This window comes from Bufo bufo, chromosome 5, assembly GCF_905171765.1.
Source record: "Bufo bufo chromosome 5, aBufBuf1.1, whole genome shotgun sequence".
In the NCBI taxonomy this organism is placed as follows: domain Eukaryota; kingdom Metazoa; phylum Chordata; class Amphibia; order Anura; family Bufonidae; genus Bufo; species Bufo bufo.
Window position 1 is genome coordinate 509,512,640 of NC_053393.1, and position 19,124 is coordinate 509,531,763.

Below are 19,124 nucleotides of genomic sequence, written 5' to 3' on the forward strand. Positions count from 1 at the left end.
TTCTAACAGAGATTCAGCTAAAGATCTTATCTGTATTCAGGATCATAATCCCCGACAGGTAGAGCAGAGAGCAGGATGAGGCAGCTCTTTACCTCAGCGTTGTGAAGTAACTTGTCCTGCTGTGTGATTAGGACCGGTTTTGTGTGTACTAATTGGACAGCAGCCATTTTGTTTCTCCTAATGATTGCTCTCCAGACAAAATGAGCCATTCTAACTAATGGAAGATATTTGGGAATATATTTATAATGAAGTAATACGTAAGTATTTTCATTTTCTTAATTCCCAGAGAACCCCTTTAAGTTAATATGTAAGACTTGTCTTCCTGTTGAACATTTTACTGTCATTAGTGTCGGATTTGTAGATGCAGTAAAGTCATACGTTTCTAGACTTGTCGGACCGGTTTCTGGCTTACTGATTCAAGTGTGTGGTTATCATTCAACGATCAATTAGTGGGAATTTTTTGGGAGCTGCACATATTAACTTGATTCCTCGAGTCCAGCTTTTGTACCAACTTGTGCTACAGTCCGCAGTGCACCATTATATTGCCGCTTTAAACAGAGCTACTTGTGATCTGCTAAAGGGAGGTGGGGGGGGGGGGGGGCGGGGGAGCACAATGCATCCCTACCAGAGGCCAGAACAAAAGTTTGCTTGTTAATATTCCCGGGACTGGATGTGAAGCCTTACACATAAAGATGAAATCGTCTCAAATGAGCTGGGAAGCTTGCATTGAGCTTTTCGTCCTTTTATTGCCTCTTGTTCTACTTTTATGTTGGCGCAGTAATCTAGCCCATTACATGAAGCGGCTCTGGCCCGGTGTGTTATGGCACTTTATGGATGTCGTTCTGCCTGTGGGTTGAAGAATAAGTGTTTGACACCATGGCACTTCTGGCTGTCGAAACCGGCGTTTGCTGGACATGCTTGGACTGTCAGGACTTCTACGAAGTGTTAATAGAAGATGGCAGTGGTATGATGACCTTTGAGCACTTGGACCTTTGTTTTTTTATAGCTTTATTGGAGATGTTCTTCGGTCAGGAGGCTGTTGCTAGTCTGCTTTATTATATTAAGGCGTTGTCTCTTTTTATAGCTATGCTGAGGTTTGTTGGGCTCATCCCAAATCAGTGAGTTCCCCGGGTGCTGCCTCTGATGATTTATCTCGGAGGCTCTATTCATGACCCTAGCATCAAGTAATGGAGCCACATTTAAAGGAGTTGGCTATTTAGGCAATCCCTTAAATCAGTAGAGAAGAGAGGGGTTTTGGCCCACTCATTGTCGCTCAGAGGAGGTGCTACAAGAGGCAGCTCACTGTTTGGCTCCTCTGCGTTACATGGGAAGCATATGCCCTGTGATGGGTGTCCCCCATGGTCCCGTTCAGGTATCTACTGATTGTTGGAGTAAACATTTTTCCTTATCCTTATACCCCCCCATCCTCCCCTTACGCTACACAATCCGCTTATAATTTGGGGACTCTTTACAAAAACAGTTGCGTAAATTGGGTCGTTCTGCCCCCTCCAACCCCCGCTGGTGTCACTTCATGGTGCTTTTTGACACACCGTAAATGACCACTTAGCCCATTGCTGGCCAGAACGGTGACCCACCTCAGCTACTGGTTGGTTGGCCATTTTCTTTGTGTCAAGAGACACCAATGGGGACCTGGCGAGCGTCCGAGCACGGGATCGGTCACCCCCTTTTTAACGTATCCAATCCATTTCCGTGCCAACTGTTATGGTCCAACTTGGTCCAATCACTGACTAGCCAATACATTGCGAGACTTAAGGTAAAATTGCAGCTGTAGATCGGCCGTTCAGGGACTGTGTCTGATGACTGCCGCTATTCCTTGTCCCCCAACATCTGCTCCCTAATTTGAATGCCAAAATAACCGAGAAAATGTGAAATGCAATATTAGGAGACATTATGCAATTGAATACTAAAGAATTTGTGTGTGGGAGGGTAGGCATTTCTTAAAGTGCATATGTTTCTCTAGGTATATCGAGAAGGACATGGAGTTTCTTCAGCCGCTGGAGAGCCTCAGTACGGGCTTGCAGTCCTCTAATCTCCGCACTTTCTTTAGCCTGTTTATTTTGTTGTTTTGCTGTTTTTTATGCTTAGTTTCTTATAGATTGTATTTTGACCATATTTTATTATATATTTTAGAGGTTTTTTTTAAAATCCGCTGTGATGTAAAGAAACCTTGATATGGTAATAGTAATTCTCTGGAATGTTTTCTTTTCTCCCCCTTGCAGACGAGCCGACCAGTCCCAGTATAGACCATGAGATAGCAAACATTCCTGCCTCTGCTGTGATCTCCACATCTGTGCAGCAGCCGCTTCCTACCATCCTGACTGTTCCTCCCAGCCCCACATCTACTGCACCTTCATTACGCCGACTCCACTCTCACGAGCACGGTAATTTTTGATTTTTACTTGTATTGATCGTTTATCTCGTCCACTGCAGTTATTGCGTGTGCATCAGTGTATTGCAGCGAAGCTCCATTGCATTAAAAAGTCATAATATTTATATTTTTTAAGTAGCATGTTCTATATACCAAAGAGAAACGTGCATGAATATAGCATCGCCACCTAGTGGTCAGAACTAAGGCAAAACCCTTATAATAAAAAAATTTAGTGAATTGAGAGGTCCAGGAGATGTGCAGAAGTCGACTTGCTACGTAATAAAGGTAGCCATATTTTTGTCAGTCCAAGTCAAATGGTTTCCGTAGCATTGGTTAAGGTAGGATATTGCTTCAGAATTCTGTCTTGGAGATAGCGGAGTACAGCGCTCACCTATCTCCGGAACTCCCATAGAAATAGAGCGACCAAGTGCATGCCCGACCAGCTGCTCCATTCATTTCAGGGGGTACAGGGCCCCCCATTCTCGTGATCAATGCGGATCCCAGCGGTAGGACCACCACGATCTAATAGTTATTCCCTATCCTGTGAATAGGAGATAAAGGTACATGCGGTAACTGGAATACTCCGTTAAAGTAATTGTCTGAACCCAGAACCAATTTTGAGTAAAAAAATAAATAAAAAAAGCCACTAACCTATCCACTGTCTCTCTGTTCCAGTTCCAAATCTCCTGTCCCCGCTTCTTTTGGTCCGTAGCGGACTGGCAAGATGACATCCTCTCTGTGGTCACGTGCACCGATGCAGCTATTCACTTCTCAGCGTTGATATGTCCGCAAGCGGCGTGTGACCACAGAGGCTCAGTGGTCATGTGCCACTTGCTGTATTTTCTTCATTTTAAACACTTTTCTGGCCACAAGTAAAATTTGGTTTTGGTGTCGGACCACCCCTTTAAACATCTGATTACTTGCAACTTCCACTAGGGGGAGCACACTGGAGATTGGTGGTGTTCAGTATGAGCTGGTTGTGACTGATAAATATTAGTGGGGGTCTCTGAACCAATGAGGCACAAAATAAATACGTTTGGCTCTGCTACATCTGTATATTATGTGAGGGGTGTGCCAACTATACCATAACCCTATTCATTTCCTTCCAGAGCCTTCCAGGCCCAGCGCTCTCGAAGTCCATTCCGCTTCAAAGACCGAAAGGTCTAAATCATGCGATGAAGGACTGGATGACTACAAGGAGGAAGGGAAGGCGTAAGTGGCAGTGAACCCTCGCTCCTTATCACAGGTTTCCTCACGTAACAGATTGGCTGATAATTATGTTCCTGTTTTCCCCTCTTCAGCAGAGCTCTGAAGCATGTATCCAGCTTGAAAGGCATAAAGGTCTGTTTTGCACGACTCGTTCTATACAAATTACATACATATTCATGGCCGCTTCCGATATGCTGCGTGTAGACGTCTTCTGCCTTCACAGACATCTTAATAGTGTGCAGCTTGCCTGCCGAGTCCATACGTGTCTTGTTAGATTGTGTCTGGTTCTTGGAAGTATTCAGATCATACCACGCAGTGTTACAAACATCACATTGCTCGTGCTTTGTGGTTGGAAACATGCAATGGTAAGATGTCATTACATCACGTGAGAACACCTTAAGGGTGCGTTCACAAGACGGAATAATCCACCGCAGAATTTGCGACAGAAATCCAAGGCTGAGCCTCGGATATCTGCCTCTGGATATGCAGTTTGTCGAAATTGGCCACATTCAAGATGACAAATCTGTGCGTGGCTCCTTGTCTTGGATTCTACATCCGGAAGTGACCTGTCGCACTATGTCCTCAGCGGGAAGGCAGAATACAGGAGGATTCCGACTATGCATATGAATATAACCTCGTCATTAGGTGATGGCATGTCACTATGATCAGAGGGGGTCAAACCTCTGGGAATGAAGGGGCTGTAGCGCTCCTTCAGCACCGTGGCCCCGTAATTATCTTTGCCTGCGGAGCTGTGCTCCCAACCACCTGGCTGTGCGTGGAACGGCAGCCGGACCTATGCCCTTGAGTAGAGGTGCGCTGCTGTTTCCCTGGGCAGATCACTGCAGATGAAGACCATGATCAGGTTATTCTCCAGACCAGTGGAGGTCCCAGAGGTTCAGACCCCCACCGATCATATTATCCTAGCGATATGCCATCTTTTATGAGATGGAAATCCCTTTTAATCTTGGATTTATGGTGTTTCTTTGAAGGGCTGTTATATGCACTGTGATCTTGTGTGATGTAAATGAGGTTGCTTTATGCGTTCCAGTGCTCTCTATTCCCAGATGACGGACATTTATTGTCCTTTATTGCCGGTTGTACACTATGTAATAGAATTGCTGTATATCACAAATCATATAGGCATGAGTATTTTTAGTATACGCTTTACAATTAATCTGACCACCATGGTAAATCATCCAAGATGTGCTGACGCCACACCTAGTGTCCCATAGGAAAGTATGGACAGCGTCGTTACTGCATGATGGGAGCTATTGATTTTCTATAGAAAAATGTCCTCTGTAAGGGGAAATGCCCAGGATTCCTACCTACATTCACATGGATGTTACATCTGGACCTCATGGTTCTACTGCTACGAGTTTACAGCATAGGTGCATGTGGTGCTGTAAGAGCAATTCAATAGACATGATGATAGGGGTTGTCTTCTGTTTTATTTATTTTTTCTATAAATCTGGTCTATGGGCTGTGCTTGGGATTGCAGCTTATCTGCATTAAAGCAAATGTGGTTGAGATGCAATATTAAACACAACCTATGGACATGAGTGGCGCTGATTCTGGGAGAAAAAAGGACTTTCTAAACCTGGAGAAATCTTTTAAAATACACCAGTCCCAATTGGGGTTCAGCTACCTGGTCGCTCGACAGCTGTGGTCACAGAGTAGCAGTGCTAGCATGGAAATGAATAGGGTCTCCGCACAACTCGCACGTGTGGAGCAGCTGCAACCCCCAGAATTGCAAAAATCCAGCAGTGTTGGATTTTTTGCAATTTCACGGTCCCATCACCTTTATTGCAATCCCACTGCGATCCTTGAGTGCGACCAAGATAGCCATAGCTGAACCCTTAGGCATAACTAGGGTTCCTAACACAAGGACGGTTGTACTAAACATGGGATCTCTTTCAGGTTCCATCGAGCCTACAGTCTTCCGAGGACTCGGAGTCCAGAAAAGATTCTTCCTCAGACGTCTTCATCGACTCAAACAAGGAAGGTTATTTGTACTTCCGGCAGCTTATCACTGATAAAGGAAAGGTAGGGAATCGATGCATCGGTAACTCTTTTCTAAGAGCTCATGCACACAGCCGTTCCGTGCATTGGGAATCGCAATTTGCGGTCCCCAATGCACAGGCAACATCCAGACTGATCCAGACCCATTCAGCTTGAATAGGTCCGTGATCCGTCCGCATCGCAAAAAAACATAGATGATTATCTATTTTATTGTGGTTTGGAGGCACGGCGAGAAACCCCACCGAAGTGCTCTGTAGTGCCTTCGTTCCGCACTAGACTTTCCGGATTGCGGACCTGTTCAAGTGAATGGGTCCGCATCCGTGATGTGGGGGTGCACACAGCCAGTGGCCGTGTATTGCGGGCAGCAATATGGACATGACTAGGCAACGGCCGTGTGCATGTGCCCCGAGGCTGGCAAACGCTCTTTCAGCCAACAGCTATTCCTTTCCGACCCCCGTATACACATGCATGTGTTCTCTGGTGGCAGCTCATCTCCCCTGTGAACCAAGAATCAGGAATGCCGGACTTTAACCATTCCCCCCCCCCTAATCAAGAGGAGCTGGGACACCCTCATATACATATGGTGGGCCAGTCCTGTCCAAATACCGGATGTATGCATGCTGCCATTTTCTTATCCTCTTCTATAGAACTATCCTATCCTTGTCGGCACCTTGTTTTATTTGGGATTCACACAGCACACGGTGTACTGTCCGCAATTTTTGCGTCCTCATTGAAAAGAATAAGTCCACATCCGATCCACAAAGAATGTTATGGTTGTGTGCGTGAGGCCTTATGCGTTTGAGCATGCAGACTGAACAGAGTATTAATCACGATGGTCCATCGTTGGCTTGACTTAAATTTAATTCCACAGTGTGAAAGAATCAAAATAGTGTGAAATGGGGATTTGGCCTCAAATGAAAAGATTTGGAAATATTTTCAAAATCGACTGTACATGAATCTCCTATAAATCCACTATATATGAATCCCCTGTGTAATAACTATTCTAACATGGTTCTTTCCAGAGAGTCGGAGGCAGTATGAGGCCCTGGAAGCAAGTGTATGTCGTCTTACGCAACAATTCCCTGTATCTGCACAAGGACAGGAAGGATCAGCCCGGGCATTTATCCTCTCAGTCCGAAGAAGAACAGCCAATAAACATCACCGGCTGTTTAGCCGATATATCGTACAGCGAAACTAAGCGGAAGAACGTGTTTCGGGTCACCACTTCCAACCGGGAGTATCTCTTCCAAGCTGAAGACAGGGATGAAATGTTGGCGTGGATCAATGCTATTCGGGAAAATGGCAACCAGAACGATGAGGTACTGTGCACCTTGTATCATCATTTTACTCAGGAAACGTATGTGCAGTCTTAAGAGCTTGTAAAGAAGCCCAACCAGTGCGCCTAAGGCTACTTTCACACTTGTGTTTTTGTCTGATCCGGCAGGGATCTTCAAAAACACTTCCGTTACTGATAATACAACCGGCTGCATCTGTTATGAACGGATCCGGTTGTATTATCTTTAACATAGCAATGGCGGATCCATCATGAACTCCATTGAAAGTCGATGGGTAACAGATCCGTTTTCTATTGTGTCTGAAAAAAACGGATCCGTCCCCATTGACTTGCATTGTGGGTTATGCTGGATCAGTTTTGCTCCGCATCCCATGACAGCTTGCTGCGGTTTGCTTTCCAGTATGAAAACGCAATGTATTTTGGAGCACTCCGTTCTGTTCATTTACGTTTGTCCCCATTGACAATGAATGGGGACAAAACGGATGTGCTTTTCCTCCCGTATTGAGATCCTCTGCCGGATCTCAATACCGGAAAATGTAAAGGCTAGCGTGAAAGTAACCTAAGAAAAGCTATGGCATCCATTTAGTGTGGAACTGGTGCAAAAACTGGCATTTTGCCTTGAAATTTATGTCTGTCGGAGATCCCTAATCTTCTCTAGGTCAAAGCCACTTTCACGTATGACATAATGTTAAGGCGCTAAGACTCTCTTCACATCGCGCTAGGGCCCCACATTTAGCGTATATATTGAGAAATATATATACCCCAAACCTATCCTTAGGACTCCATTAACCTGACCAAGACCACAAAAATGTAGTTTTTGCCTCTCTTTTTGAGCAGATATTTTCTGGTTTACAGTGAAATAACAGATACCGTGCATTTTTATTTTACAATGGTAGCCTATTGGTGCCTCATCTGACGGTATGTTTATACAGTGGTATGCTTTTCGGCCTTCTCTCAGAGGTAGGCCTCATGCACACGACCGTTTTTCGGGTCCGCATCCAAACTGCAGTTTTTGCGGCTCGGGTGCTGTCCGCATCCGTTGCTCCGTTCCGAGCCCCACAAAAAAAATATAGCATGTTTTATTATTGTCCGTTTTGCGGACAAGAATAGGCATGTCTACAATGGGCCTTCCGTTCCGCAAATTGCGGAAGGCACACAGGCGGCTTCAGTTTTTTGCGGACCGCAAAAAACAGCACGGTCGTGTGCATGAGGCCATATACATAGGGAGAACCTCCTGTCTTATACCTCCAATATAGGGCTCTTGATCACAGCCTAAGGCTACATGCACACGACCGTATGTGTTTTGCGGTCCGCAAATTGTGGATCCGCAAAAAACGGAATACATCCGTATGCCATCCGTGTTTTGTTTTGTTTTTTTGCGGATCCATTGTAGCAATGCCTAAAACGGACAAGAATAGGACATGTTCTCTCTTTTTTTTTTTTTTTTTTTTTGCGGGGCTACGGAACTGACATACTGATGCGGACAGCACACCGCGTGCTGTCTGCATTTTTTGCGGACCCATTGAAATGAATGGGTCCGCATCCTATCCGCAAAAAAGTGCATGTAGCCTAAGGTTGAAGTAATCGGATCACCTGGGTTCTTCCTTAGTATTGACTACCAATGATATAGTGATCACAAGTGAAGACTTTGTAAGTACAGCTTTTCCCCCCCTCCATTTAGGAAACTAACCAGGCGAGCAGGGACCTCATAGAAGAACAGCGGAAGCGCAAGGACTACAACACGGCAATTAAGTAAGCAAAGTCATCTGAACTTTTTTTTTTTTTTCTTTGTGATGACCTAATTTTGTCTACTTACCAAGTATAAAATGACCTCATTATCTTTTTTCTATTTCAGAACCTCCAACAACAAAACTGAACCATCTCCCAAACCTGCCCGCCCTCCGCTCAGTATCCCCAATATCCGCAATACTAGAACAGATTCAAGACTGCAGAGTCCACATTCCCCAAAGCCGGATTCGGAGCGCAGGCTTCTCAAAGGTTCAGAACCCCAATCTATACATGTATTTTCAAACCCCCTTCTGCTCCAGAAGTATTGTCACGCATGTCCATTCTTGCAGATCATTCCTTTTAACTTGCATGGGCAGGCTTCAGTACCATACCCAAAATGCAAGTGTCGTCATGTGCTCCATTTTATAACAGCAACAACAGCACTAGGTTGGCCTTTTGGGACTTTTAATTTTTTTCTTTTTACAAAAAAGTGTTTGACAGCAGCCTTAGGGCTCATGCACACAAACCTTGTTGGCCGGTGCCCATATTGAGGCCTGCAGTATACAGGCACCAGCTGTTAATTACGGATGCAGACCCATTTACTTCTGTGGGGTTTCTCTCCATGCCTCCGCACCACAAAAAAATAGAACTTGTTCTATTTTTTTCAGCAGTGCGGACAGATCACGGACCCATTCAAGTTGAATGGGTCTGCGCCAGCCACGCGGACGGTGCACAAGCATTGGGGACCGCAATTTGCTGTCCCCAATGCATGGAACAGGTGGCACGCGTTCGTGTACGTGAGCCCTTACTCAGAATGCCCTACCAGGGTGTTTGAAAATGGGTATAAATCTCATGGTTTATACCGCCTACAAATAAACCGCAATACAGTCACTAGGGGTTGTGTTCTGAAATGCGTATATATTATAAAATCGGCGGGACAAGATGTTAATGCGCCTCTAGACACAAAATAGCACCCTTGGTACACACCTGTTTTAGCACTTTGTGTGTGTGTGTATTATATATGCTTTTTTTTTTTTTTTTTTTTTTTGCTGTGTTCCTATATTAATCTGTGTGATGTACAGTAAAATAAATAAAACCCAAGTCTTGTGTGTGAGACGAGTCTTTCTCGCTCTCCCATGACCTCGCATGCTTCTGACTCACCGATACCCCTGTTAATCTTCTGACTCATTTAAAGACGAGTTAGTTTACGAGGTAGTTGAGTTCACAATTTGAATTTTTTTTTCTTCTTTATCCAAGATGAGACCAGTCCACCTAAAGACAAAGGAACGTGGAGGCGAGGGATTAATAACATTATGAGAAAGAAGAAGGCGACCGGTGGTGGTACCTTTGGCGTCCGTCTAGATGACTGCCCTCCTGCTCAGACCAATAAAGTAAATACAATGCCCTCTCGCCTCCGCAGAGTACTTCTCTCTGATATCTCAGCATTAACACGGAGTCTTTGCTTCATTTTTAGTATATACCGTTGATTGTGGATGTATGCTGTAAATTAGTAGAAGAGAGAGGGCTGGAGAATACTGGGATATACAGAGTCCCTGGGAATAACGCCGCCATCGCCAGCATGCAGGAGGAGCTTAACAAAGGGTCTACGGACATTGATCTGGAAGATGATGTATGTTTGTCAGACCCTGTTCTGAAGTCGGCATAATATGGAATAAGTGCAAGTTCTTATTTTTAACTTTTGCTTTCTCTTTGTACCATAGAAATGGCGGGATTTGAATGTCATAAGCAGTCTGCTGAAGTCTTTTTTCCGTAAGCTTCCAGAGCCTCTGTTCACTAATGGTAAGAAATCTAGTACCACCATTGAATGGCACCATCTCTCAAAGACAGTCCCTTTCCGTATGCCCTGTTAGACTATATGGACAGCATAGAAGTAGGGTGCCCTGCATGTGATCCACTGACGAAGTGTGTTTCCTGCTCTGGAGGACTGAAGCAGTTTATGTATTACATGGACAGCCATTCATTTGAGCTGCTGCTTGCAATGCTACATTTCCCCTGTAGAGGCCGCTGCATGAAGAAGATATGACCAGACATGATCTCCCCAGGCAATAACAACTGATCGCCAGTGATAAAGCATCCAGCTCATATCTGAAAAGCAGTGTAGAGGTTAAAATGAGTATCCTGGGACCATCTGGTCCATTGCATGGTAAAAGAAGGAAGATCTTACGGAAACACTCTGGGCCAGATTTATCATAGACCTGCAGGGCATGCCAGTCTATGATGACCAGGCTGCTGCACCTCATTTTTGACGAAGTGTATGCCTCGTAATAAATTAAGCGCAGCAACCAGCAGCCCATGTCCCTATACCAACGGGCTGGCGTACATTTCGGTGTTTTTACCCCCCCCTTGCCACTCTCCCTTTTCTGGAAATTGCCGAGGCCAGCAGAGAAGCACCACTTGCACAAGTCGTGTTTTTTAAAAGATTCGCCACTGTACAGTTTGTGACTTTCACACCGTAAGAGTGGCGTATTTAAATGAGAAATCTGCACTTTCATCTTCTCTAATGCAAACTCGTGTATGGTGCAAATGCAGGCCATTCATTAGCATGTCACACCTAAGGCTACTTTCACACTCTCCTTTTGTGCGGATCCGTCATGGATTCAGTTAATACAACCGTCTGCGGCCGTTCAGAACGGATCTGTTTGTATTATCTTTAACATAGCCATGACGTTTTCTATCGTGCCAGATTGTGTCATAGAAAACGGATCTGTCCCCATTGACTTACATTGTGTGTCAGGACGGATCCGTTTGGCTCAGTTTCCTCAGACGGACACCAAAACACTGCAAGCAGCGTTTTGGTGTCTGTCTCCAAAGCGGAATGGAGACGGATCGGAGGCAAAATTATGCTTTCTGAGCGGATCCTTTTCCATTCAGAATGCGTTGGAATGCAAACTGGTCCGTTTTAGACCGCTTGTGAGAGCCCTGAACGGATCTCACAAACGGAAAGACAAAACGCGAGTGTGAAAGTAGACGAAGTTAAAAAGCAAAGAGTTTTGAATGTAACCCTTAAAATTGTATATATGGTACGCTGTAAATTACGTGCTAATATAGAGATGCTTAATCTGCTGCTATGTCTATGGCAAAGATCACAGACCGCGGCAGAGGACAGGAAGGGAGACGGCATCTGCATACAGCGCACGCCGTCTCCTCATCCAACTGATCGGTGGGGGTGCCGGGTGTTGGACCCTCCGCCGATCTGATATTGATGACCTATCCTGAGTGCTCTGCAAGACTGTGACGGGGGGAGGGGATGAATAGCGCAAAGCTTGTGCATGCAGCCGAGCGCTCCATTCAAAATCTTTGTCCCTGACGGAAACAACCAAGAGTGTAAGAGCAAGAGTTCAGGGGGTTTGGCCCTGGAAGACGTCCAAGGAGCTGTGCACAGAGCTGGAGCTCTTGACCTTTTTAAAGCAGTAATTATTGCTAACAGTTTGGTTACGTCTTGTTCACTGCAACCAGATTAAGTCAGGTTATTCAGGCTTAGGTACATTAAGGCGGCGTTCAAAAATAATTCCATACTTAATTCATTGCTCTCAAGCACGTACACACAAGCCAATGTTGGAAAGCTGATGAGCTCTACACCTGTCTATAGCATCTGTGGTATTGCTGCTCAGACCTAGGGTTGGACTATATCAAAAATATTCCGACGATATAAAAAAAAAAATTATCGCGATAACGATATATCACGATAAATACCCGTTTTAAAGAGAAAAAACACAAGGAGACGTTATACTGTATGGGGGCAGCCACAAGGAGACGTTGCACTGTATGGGGGGCCACAAGGAGACGTTATACTGTATGGGGGCGGCCACAAGGAGACGTTATACTGTATGGGGGCGGCCACAAGGAGACGTTATACTGTATGGGGGCAGCCACAAGGAGACGTTACACTGTATGGGGGGCCACAAGGAGACGTTATACTGTATGGGGGCGGCCACAAGGAGACGTTATACTGTATGGGGGCGGCCACAAGGAGACATTATACTGTATGGGGGCAGCCACAAGGAGACGTTATACTGTATGGGGGCGGCCACAAGGAGACGTTATACTGTATGGGGGGCGGCCACAAGGAGACGTTATACTGTATGGGGGCGGCCACAAGGAGACGTTATACTGTATGGGGGCGGCCACAAGGAGACGTTATACTGTATGGGGGGCAGCCACAAGTAGACGTTATACTGTATGGGGGCAGCCACAAGGAGACGTTATACTGTATGGGGGGCGGCCACAAGGAGACGTTATACTGTATGGGGGCAGCCACAAGGAGACGTTATACTGTATGGGGGCGGCCACAAGGAGACGTTATACTGTATGGGGGCGGCCACAAGGAGACGTTATACTGTATGGGGGCGGCCACAAGTAGACGTTATACTGTATGGGGGCGGCCACAAGGAGACGTTATACTGTATGGGGGCGGCCACAAGGAGACGTTATACTGTATGGGGGCGGCCACAAAGAGACGTTATACTGTATGGGGGCGGCCACAAGGAGTGCCCGCCCCCCCCCCCCCCCCCATTTTTTATGGCCACTTGTGTGACTGTGACTTGTCACCTGCCTGCCAGGCTGCCACCACCATAATTCCTTCTTGTTGGTCATGCTCATCATGTCATGGGGGAGCCGGGAGGTACTGGAGGGAGTCGAGGGATGGCTCACTGCGGCGCATGCAGCCACTGGCAGGCATGAAGGACTGAGTGGGCTGTGGGCCAAGACATATAACTGGGGTAATAGGCAGAGTGGACTGGAGTGACATTACAAACCTTTTACCACTCGCTGCTGTAGTCTGTATGTACTGCGCTGCTCTAGTCTCACCTGATTCCGACGTTAGACGTCGGTCGGTGGGCGGAGACGGTCACAGCACATTCAGAGGAAGCAGGAGGAGCCGCTGGTAGATATAGATAATGATGGGGGAGGGCAGCGGCGCCGCGGACTCAGTTTTTAAAGCTATGACGTCACAAAATATACCGCGGTATTAGGAAACGGCGATATCGCCGTTTTTTTTATATCGCGGTATATCGAAAAACCGGTATATCGCCCAACCCTACTCAGACCTATTCCCTTCAGTAGAGCTGAGTACCAATGGGCACAACCCAGGTGTGGTGCAGGGATGCTTCTGGAAAACACATGCCATGTTCTAAGCCTGTACAGCTCCTTCAACTGCCCTAACCTTAGAAGATTAAAGGGCATCTGTCACCAGATTTGTACCTATGACACCGGCTGACCTGTTGCATGTGCGCTTGGCAGCTGAAGACATCCGTGTTGGTCCCATGTTCATATGTGTCCGCATTGCAGAGAAAAATGAGGTTTAAATATATTAAAATGAGCCTCTAGTTGCAATGGGGTCGTTGCCGTTACACCTAGAGGCTCTGCTCTCTGCAAATAATGTGTTCTCTCCACTTTGATTGACAGGACGAGGCGTTATGATATTTACACTGCCTGCCCTGTCAATCAAAGTGCAGAGGGCACGGCGGTTTCAGAGAGAGCAGAACCTGTAGTAGTAACGGCAACACCCGTGAACCTGGCCTAATAATGACGCGGCTATATTTCACAAATTAGCCAAATAAGAAAACAGTATGCAGTTAGCTCCCCCTAGTGGTGGCTGCAGACGAGCAGAATTGTATTATTTAACACTGTCTATGCAGGGGGTTTACAGCTCGGAACTGTGAATGTATGTATTTTGTTTTCAGAGAGATACAATGACTTCATTGAAGCCAACCGTAAAGAAGACCCTAAGGAAAGACTCGTATTACTGAAAAGATTGGTGAGGATCAGCCCATACCGTTTTTACAGCCATAATAATCATTTTGCTATGTTCACACTTTGGAATTCAATGGATATAATGCTCGAGGTTTCCAGCCAAAATAAATGACATGCTGTGCCGCACGCTACTTTTCCCACGCATGTGAACGGGGTTGCAAAAACATATTTATTTTCATTACATTCGATTACACTAGGCACTGAATCCATGCCAAAATGTGCATGCAATCCGTCACAGGTGTAAAATCCTAAATCCTAAATATCTTCCCATTTCTCACCCCACAGTCCCTATAGCATGACCGTGGTGAACAAATTAATGTTTGCATCCCCTTCTCTCATGACATAGACAACTTTTTACTTTTATTTTCAGATCCTTGATCTACCAGAACATCACTATGAAACTCTCAAATTCCTATGCACTCATCTGAAGACCGTGGCAGAGAATTCGGAGAAAAATAAGGTGACTAAGCCATTGTGTTGGGTGAAAATTCCTGAAGACTTAGAAGTGAGAGAGCTATAATGACAGTAGAGTACTATAACTAGTAATGGGGTTGCCTTCCAGACAGGCATGACCGTGCAACGCTTTTAAAGCGGACCTGTCACCTCTCCCGACATGTCTGTTTTAGTAAGTACTTGCATTCCACATGTGATAACAATTCTGGGGCATCTATTCTTATGATTCTGTGATTAACTATTCCTTTATTTCCTTTAAAAGTTAACAATGAATTACTAGCAGTTTGCAATGAAGGTCCAGATGGGTATTACCAGTTGGGGGGGCTGACACTGGCAGCACTGATTGGATAATGTGCAGGGACACCCCCCCCCCCCTCCCCCCCCCAACTTGACACACCCATCTGGACCTTCATTGTAAACCGCTAGCAATTTATTCATATCTTCTAGCAGGAATAATAAAGGTATGGCACCTCAGAGTCCTAAGAATAGATGTTGACATGAGAAATGCAAGTAGTTACTACACAGTGGGGGAAGGTGACGGGTCACCTTTAAGTAACTGTCATGCAAACAGGCTTTTGTTCCCCAAGGGCAACTTAATTGGCGAGAGCGAACAGAAGGACAAGGTCTCTACCCCCGGATTGTCACATCAGACTATGCATTCCTCCACAGTGACCTCTACAGGAGTAGTGTAGCATTACATACATAGTTATTGAGATAAATGGCTGTCCATGTAATGCGTGGACACAATGGATTTGCCAAGAGCCGTTCTAATGGTGTTGTCCATTTGTTAGATTGGAGATGATAGCTGTTAGTTCAGTGACTCTATTGAGAATATTTTCCGACTGCAGGGAAACCTTAGGGATACAAGGTGCCCACTGAAATCCGTGAATCCTGGCGGTCTTGGTAAAATCCCTATTATTTACCTCTGAGCTGTAATCCCACCATCAGCCAGAAGTCGGCTGTAATAATTCATATCTATCGATTTGACATATTTCACCTTTTTCTTTACCAGATGGAACCCAGAAACCTGGCCATCGTGTTTGGTCCCACTTTGGTCAGAACATCAGAAGACAACATGACGCACATGGTCACGCACATGCCTGACCAGTACAAGATAGTGGAAACCCTCATCCAATGTGTGAGTGAACGCATCCGCTCCGTGTTGGTTTGTTGCTTTGCGACTGCCGTATTAAAGGTCTCACTTTGATCATGTTCGCTTTCCGTTTTTTAGCACGATTGGTTTTTCACTGACGAAAGTGCAGACGAACCAATTGTAAGTATTGTTTCCGGTCTGTGTATTTTCTTAACGAGGTAACTGGAAGACTGAGTTAGTAGTGTAGCACTGGTGCCGATGACTTACAAAAAAAATCTGATGGGTGATGATGATGAATAAGAGGGTAATCAGTCTGCAAAGCTGATGTGCATGTAACGCCAGTTCACCACGGTCTGCTGTGCTGCGTGCGTCTTGAGAAAATCTAGATGCAGCAGAGCTGAATTGGTCTTAGATCCCATGGTATGCTAAAATTAAAAAATGATAGTAAAAAAAATTACTATGATGTTCTTCTCTAACAAATGTCTTTTAAAGGGAGTTTGTCACCAGTGCAGTCCTATCTGTGGGTAACAATATAGAGCAGGAGGAGCTGAGCTGGAAAAGATTGTAACATTCATACATTTACATCCCTGCTGTTTTTATGCCCAGGAGTCCAGTGGGTGGTTCTGCTCAGTGGCAGTCACTTCTGTATGAAGCAGTAGGACCGCCCACTGGACTCCGAAGCATGAAAAGAAGCAGAGATGTAAATGAGAAGTTTTACGGATTCTGTCCGCACAAACTATGTCAATCTGCTCAGCTCTTCCTGCTGTATAAGGCCTCTTTCACACAAGCAAGTTTTCCGTCCGGATGCAAGGCATGTAGCGAGCATAGCGTCTGGACTGAATCCTGACCTATTCATTTCAATGAATCGGTGCACATAAGCATCACTTTCTACTTTCCACGCAACATGTATGCGTTCAAGAAAAATCGCAGCACGTTCTGTATTGTGCGTTTTTCATGCAGCCCTGGCCCCATAGAAGTGAATGGGGTTTGCGTGAAAAACGTAAGGCATCCAGATGCAATGTATTTTTCACTGATGGTTGCTAGGAAATGTAGATTGTTCTTTAGTTTTTCTTCAAGCGCCTGAAAAACGCATGCAATTTGGATACAATCTGAACGGAAAAACCGCGCACACTGAACGCAATCACAGAAAAAAACTCATAGGAACGGATGTGTGAAAGAGGCCCAGCATGCTACCTGCAGACCAGACATCATGTTCAACATGACAGGCTCCCTTTAAAGCTAAAGACTAGTTAGGCCCCTTCCACACGAGCGAGTTTTCAGCGCGGGTGCAATGCGTGACGTGAACGCATAGCGCCCGCACTGAATCCTGACCCATTCATTTCAATGGGTCTGTGTACAGGAGCGTTTTCTTTCACTCATCACTTCTGCGTTGCGTGAAAAACGCAGCATGTTCTATATTCTGCGTTTTTCACGCAGCTCTGGCCCCATAGAAGTGAATGGGGCTTCAGTGAAAAACGCATTGCATCCGGAAGCAAGTCCGGATGCAATGCGTTTTTCACTGATGGTTGCTAGGAGATGTTTGTAAACCTTCAGTTTTTTATCACGCGCGTGAAAAACGCATCAAAACGCATTGCACCAGTGCAGAAAAAACTGAACTGAAAGCAATCGCAGACCAAACGGACTGAACTTGCTTGCAAAATTGTGCGAGTTTCACTGAACGCATCCGGACCTTATCCGTCACGCTCGTGTGAAAGAGTCCTTAGTGTCCTGGAAAAGCGGACCTGGCACCTCTCGGACATGTCTGTTTTAAGCTCCATTCACACGTCCGTGGTGTGTTGCGGATCCTCAACACACCCGCCTGGCATCCCTATAGAAATGCCTGTTCTTGTCCGCAAGCTGCGGACAAGAATAGGACATGTTCTATCTTTTGCGGAGCTGCGGACCCGAAGACAGCGCGTGCTGTCCGCATCCATTCCGTCCCCATAGAAAATGAATGGGTGCGCACCCGTTCCGCAAAATTGCGGAACGGTTGCAGACCCATTTGCGGACGTGTGAATGGAGCTTTAAAGGGGCTTTCTCAGGCTAACAATCCTGATGACCTATCAATATCAGATCAGTGGGGGTCCGACTCCTGGCACCCTCGCGGATTACCTGTTACCTGCAGATTGAAATACTGCTGAGTGGTCCTGGAAGCACAGCTCCTGCCAAAGTGTAGTGGTCATGCTGGGCCCCCAGCTCCCAATAACCAGTGCGAGCTGCAGTAATGTGCTTCCATCTCCACTCTCCGTGCTGGTCCCAGTACTGGAGCCCACAGGTAAAAGCTGATCGGGTGCTGGGTGTTAGACTCCCAACCACTTGATATTGATGACTTATCCCAAGGACAGGTCATCAATATTGTTAGCCAGTAAAACCTCTGACAAATACTATTCACCATGTTATAACTGAGTTTTGACGTTCCCCTGTTATTAGCCCTAGAAATATGTGACTAAGTTGACGACTGGGCGTTACAATTTGCCACGTCAGTTGTCAATTCATTTACAGATTTCTTGGAGGAATAACAAAGGAACTGCACAACACAGAAAAGATGCATTCTTCGTAAAATAACCGTTCTGGAGCAAGCATTTGCTAAAAATAGACCTGTCAGGAGAGGTGATGGGTCCCCTTTAAGTTACCTGCAGTACCGTGTAAGTAGATTGTGATGACACAATGAGTTCTGCTACATCTCTATTACCCCTAAGTTCATACAGCGATTTAAAGGCCATTGTCCATACTCTTCCCCATGCCACTTGCCTTAGTTTTGGAGGACTACTAATTACCATAAAGTGGTTCATGCACCAAAAAAGTATTTGAATGGCAAATGCTTTACAGGCTTCTTCATGAACCTGGCATCCAGGCACCCGAAAACCATTGGCATCCATCATTAGCAGACTGGCCAGCCTTCATTGTATTTCCCCCAACATACGCTGCATATAATACCCTTTACATGCATGGGCTCTTAAAGGGGTTATCCGGGATTTACATATTGACAGCCCATCCTCAGGATAGGTCAGTGGGGGTCCAACACCCTGCACCCCTGCAGATCGACTGTATGAAGTGCCTAGGCCTCTTCGTTGGCCAGTGACCGTACATCGATCCCGCGGCCTAGGTGCAGCTCTGTCCCATGCAAGTGAATGGGGCTGAGCTGCGATACCCGGCACTGCCACTAT

At 45.8% G+C, this 19,124-nt stretch overlaps 1 protein-coding gene across 6 annotated transcripts in view; it reads left to right on the top strand.

The window, feature by feature from the left end:
• ARHGAP21 (Rho GTPase activating protein 21) overlaps positions 1-19,124 on the top strand; it is a 141,667-nt gene that overhangs the window by 110,748 nt on the left and 11,795 nt on the right. For 3 of the 6 annotated variants that reach the window (XM_040434403.1, XM_040434406.1, XM_040434408.1), the window contains 14 exons: positions 2,241-2,402; positions 3,499-3,601; positions 3,691-3,730; positions 5,516-5,641; positions 6,640-6,936; positions 8,593-8,663; positions 8,767-8,909; positions 9,897-10,030; positions 10,114-10,269; positions 10,361-10,439; positions 14,342-14,415; positions 14,782-14,871; positions 15,877-16,002; positions 16,096-16,137. In XM_040434403.1, coding sequence (XP_040290337.1) covers positions 2,241-2,402; positions 3,499-3,601; positions 3,691-3,730; positions 5,516-5,641; positions 6,640-6,936; positions 8,593-8,663; positions 8,767-8,909; positions 9,897-10,030; positions 10,114-10,269; positions 10,361-10,439; positions 14,342-14,415; positions 14,782-14,871; positions 15,877-16,002; positions 16,096-16,137 — 1,643 coding nt within the window. The remainder of the gene's footprint in view (positions 1-2,240; positions 2,403-3,498; positions 3,602-3,690; positions 3,731-5,515; positions 5,642-6,639; positions 6,937-8,592; positions 8,664-8,766; positions 8,910-9,896; positions 10,031-10,113; positions 10,270-10,360; positions 10,440-14,341; positions 14,416-14,781; positions 14,872-15,876; positions 16,003-16,095; positions 16,138-19,124) is intronic. The other 3 variants (XM_040434405.1, XM_040434407.1, XM_040434409.1) reach the window with 1 other exon arrangement.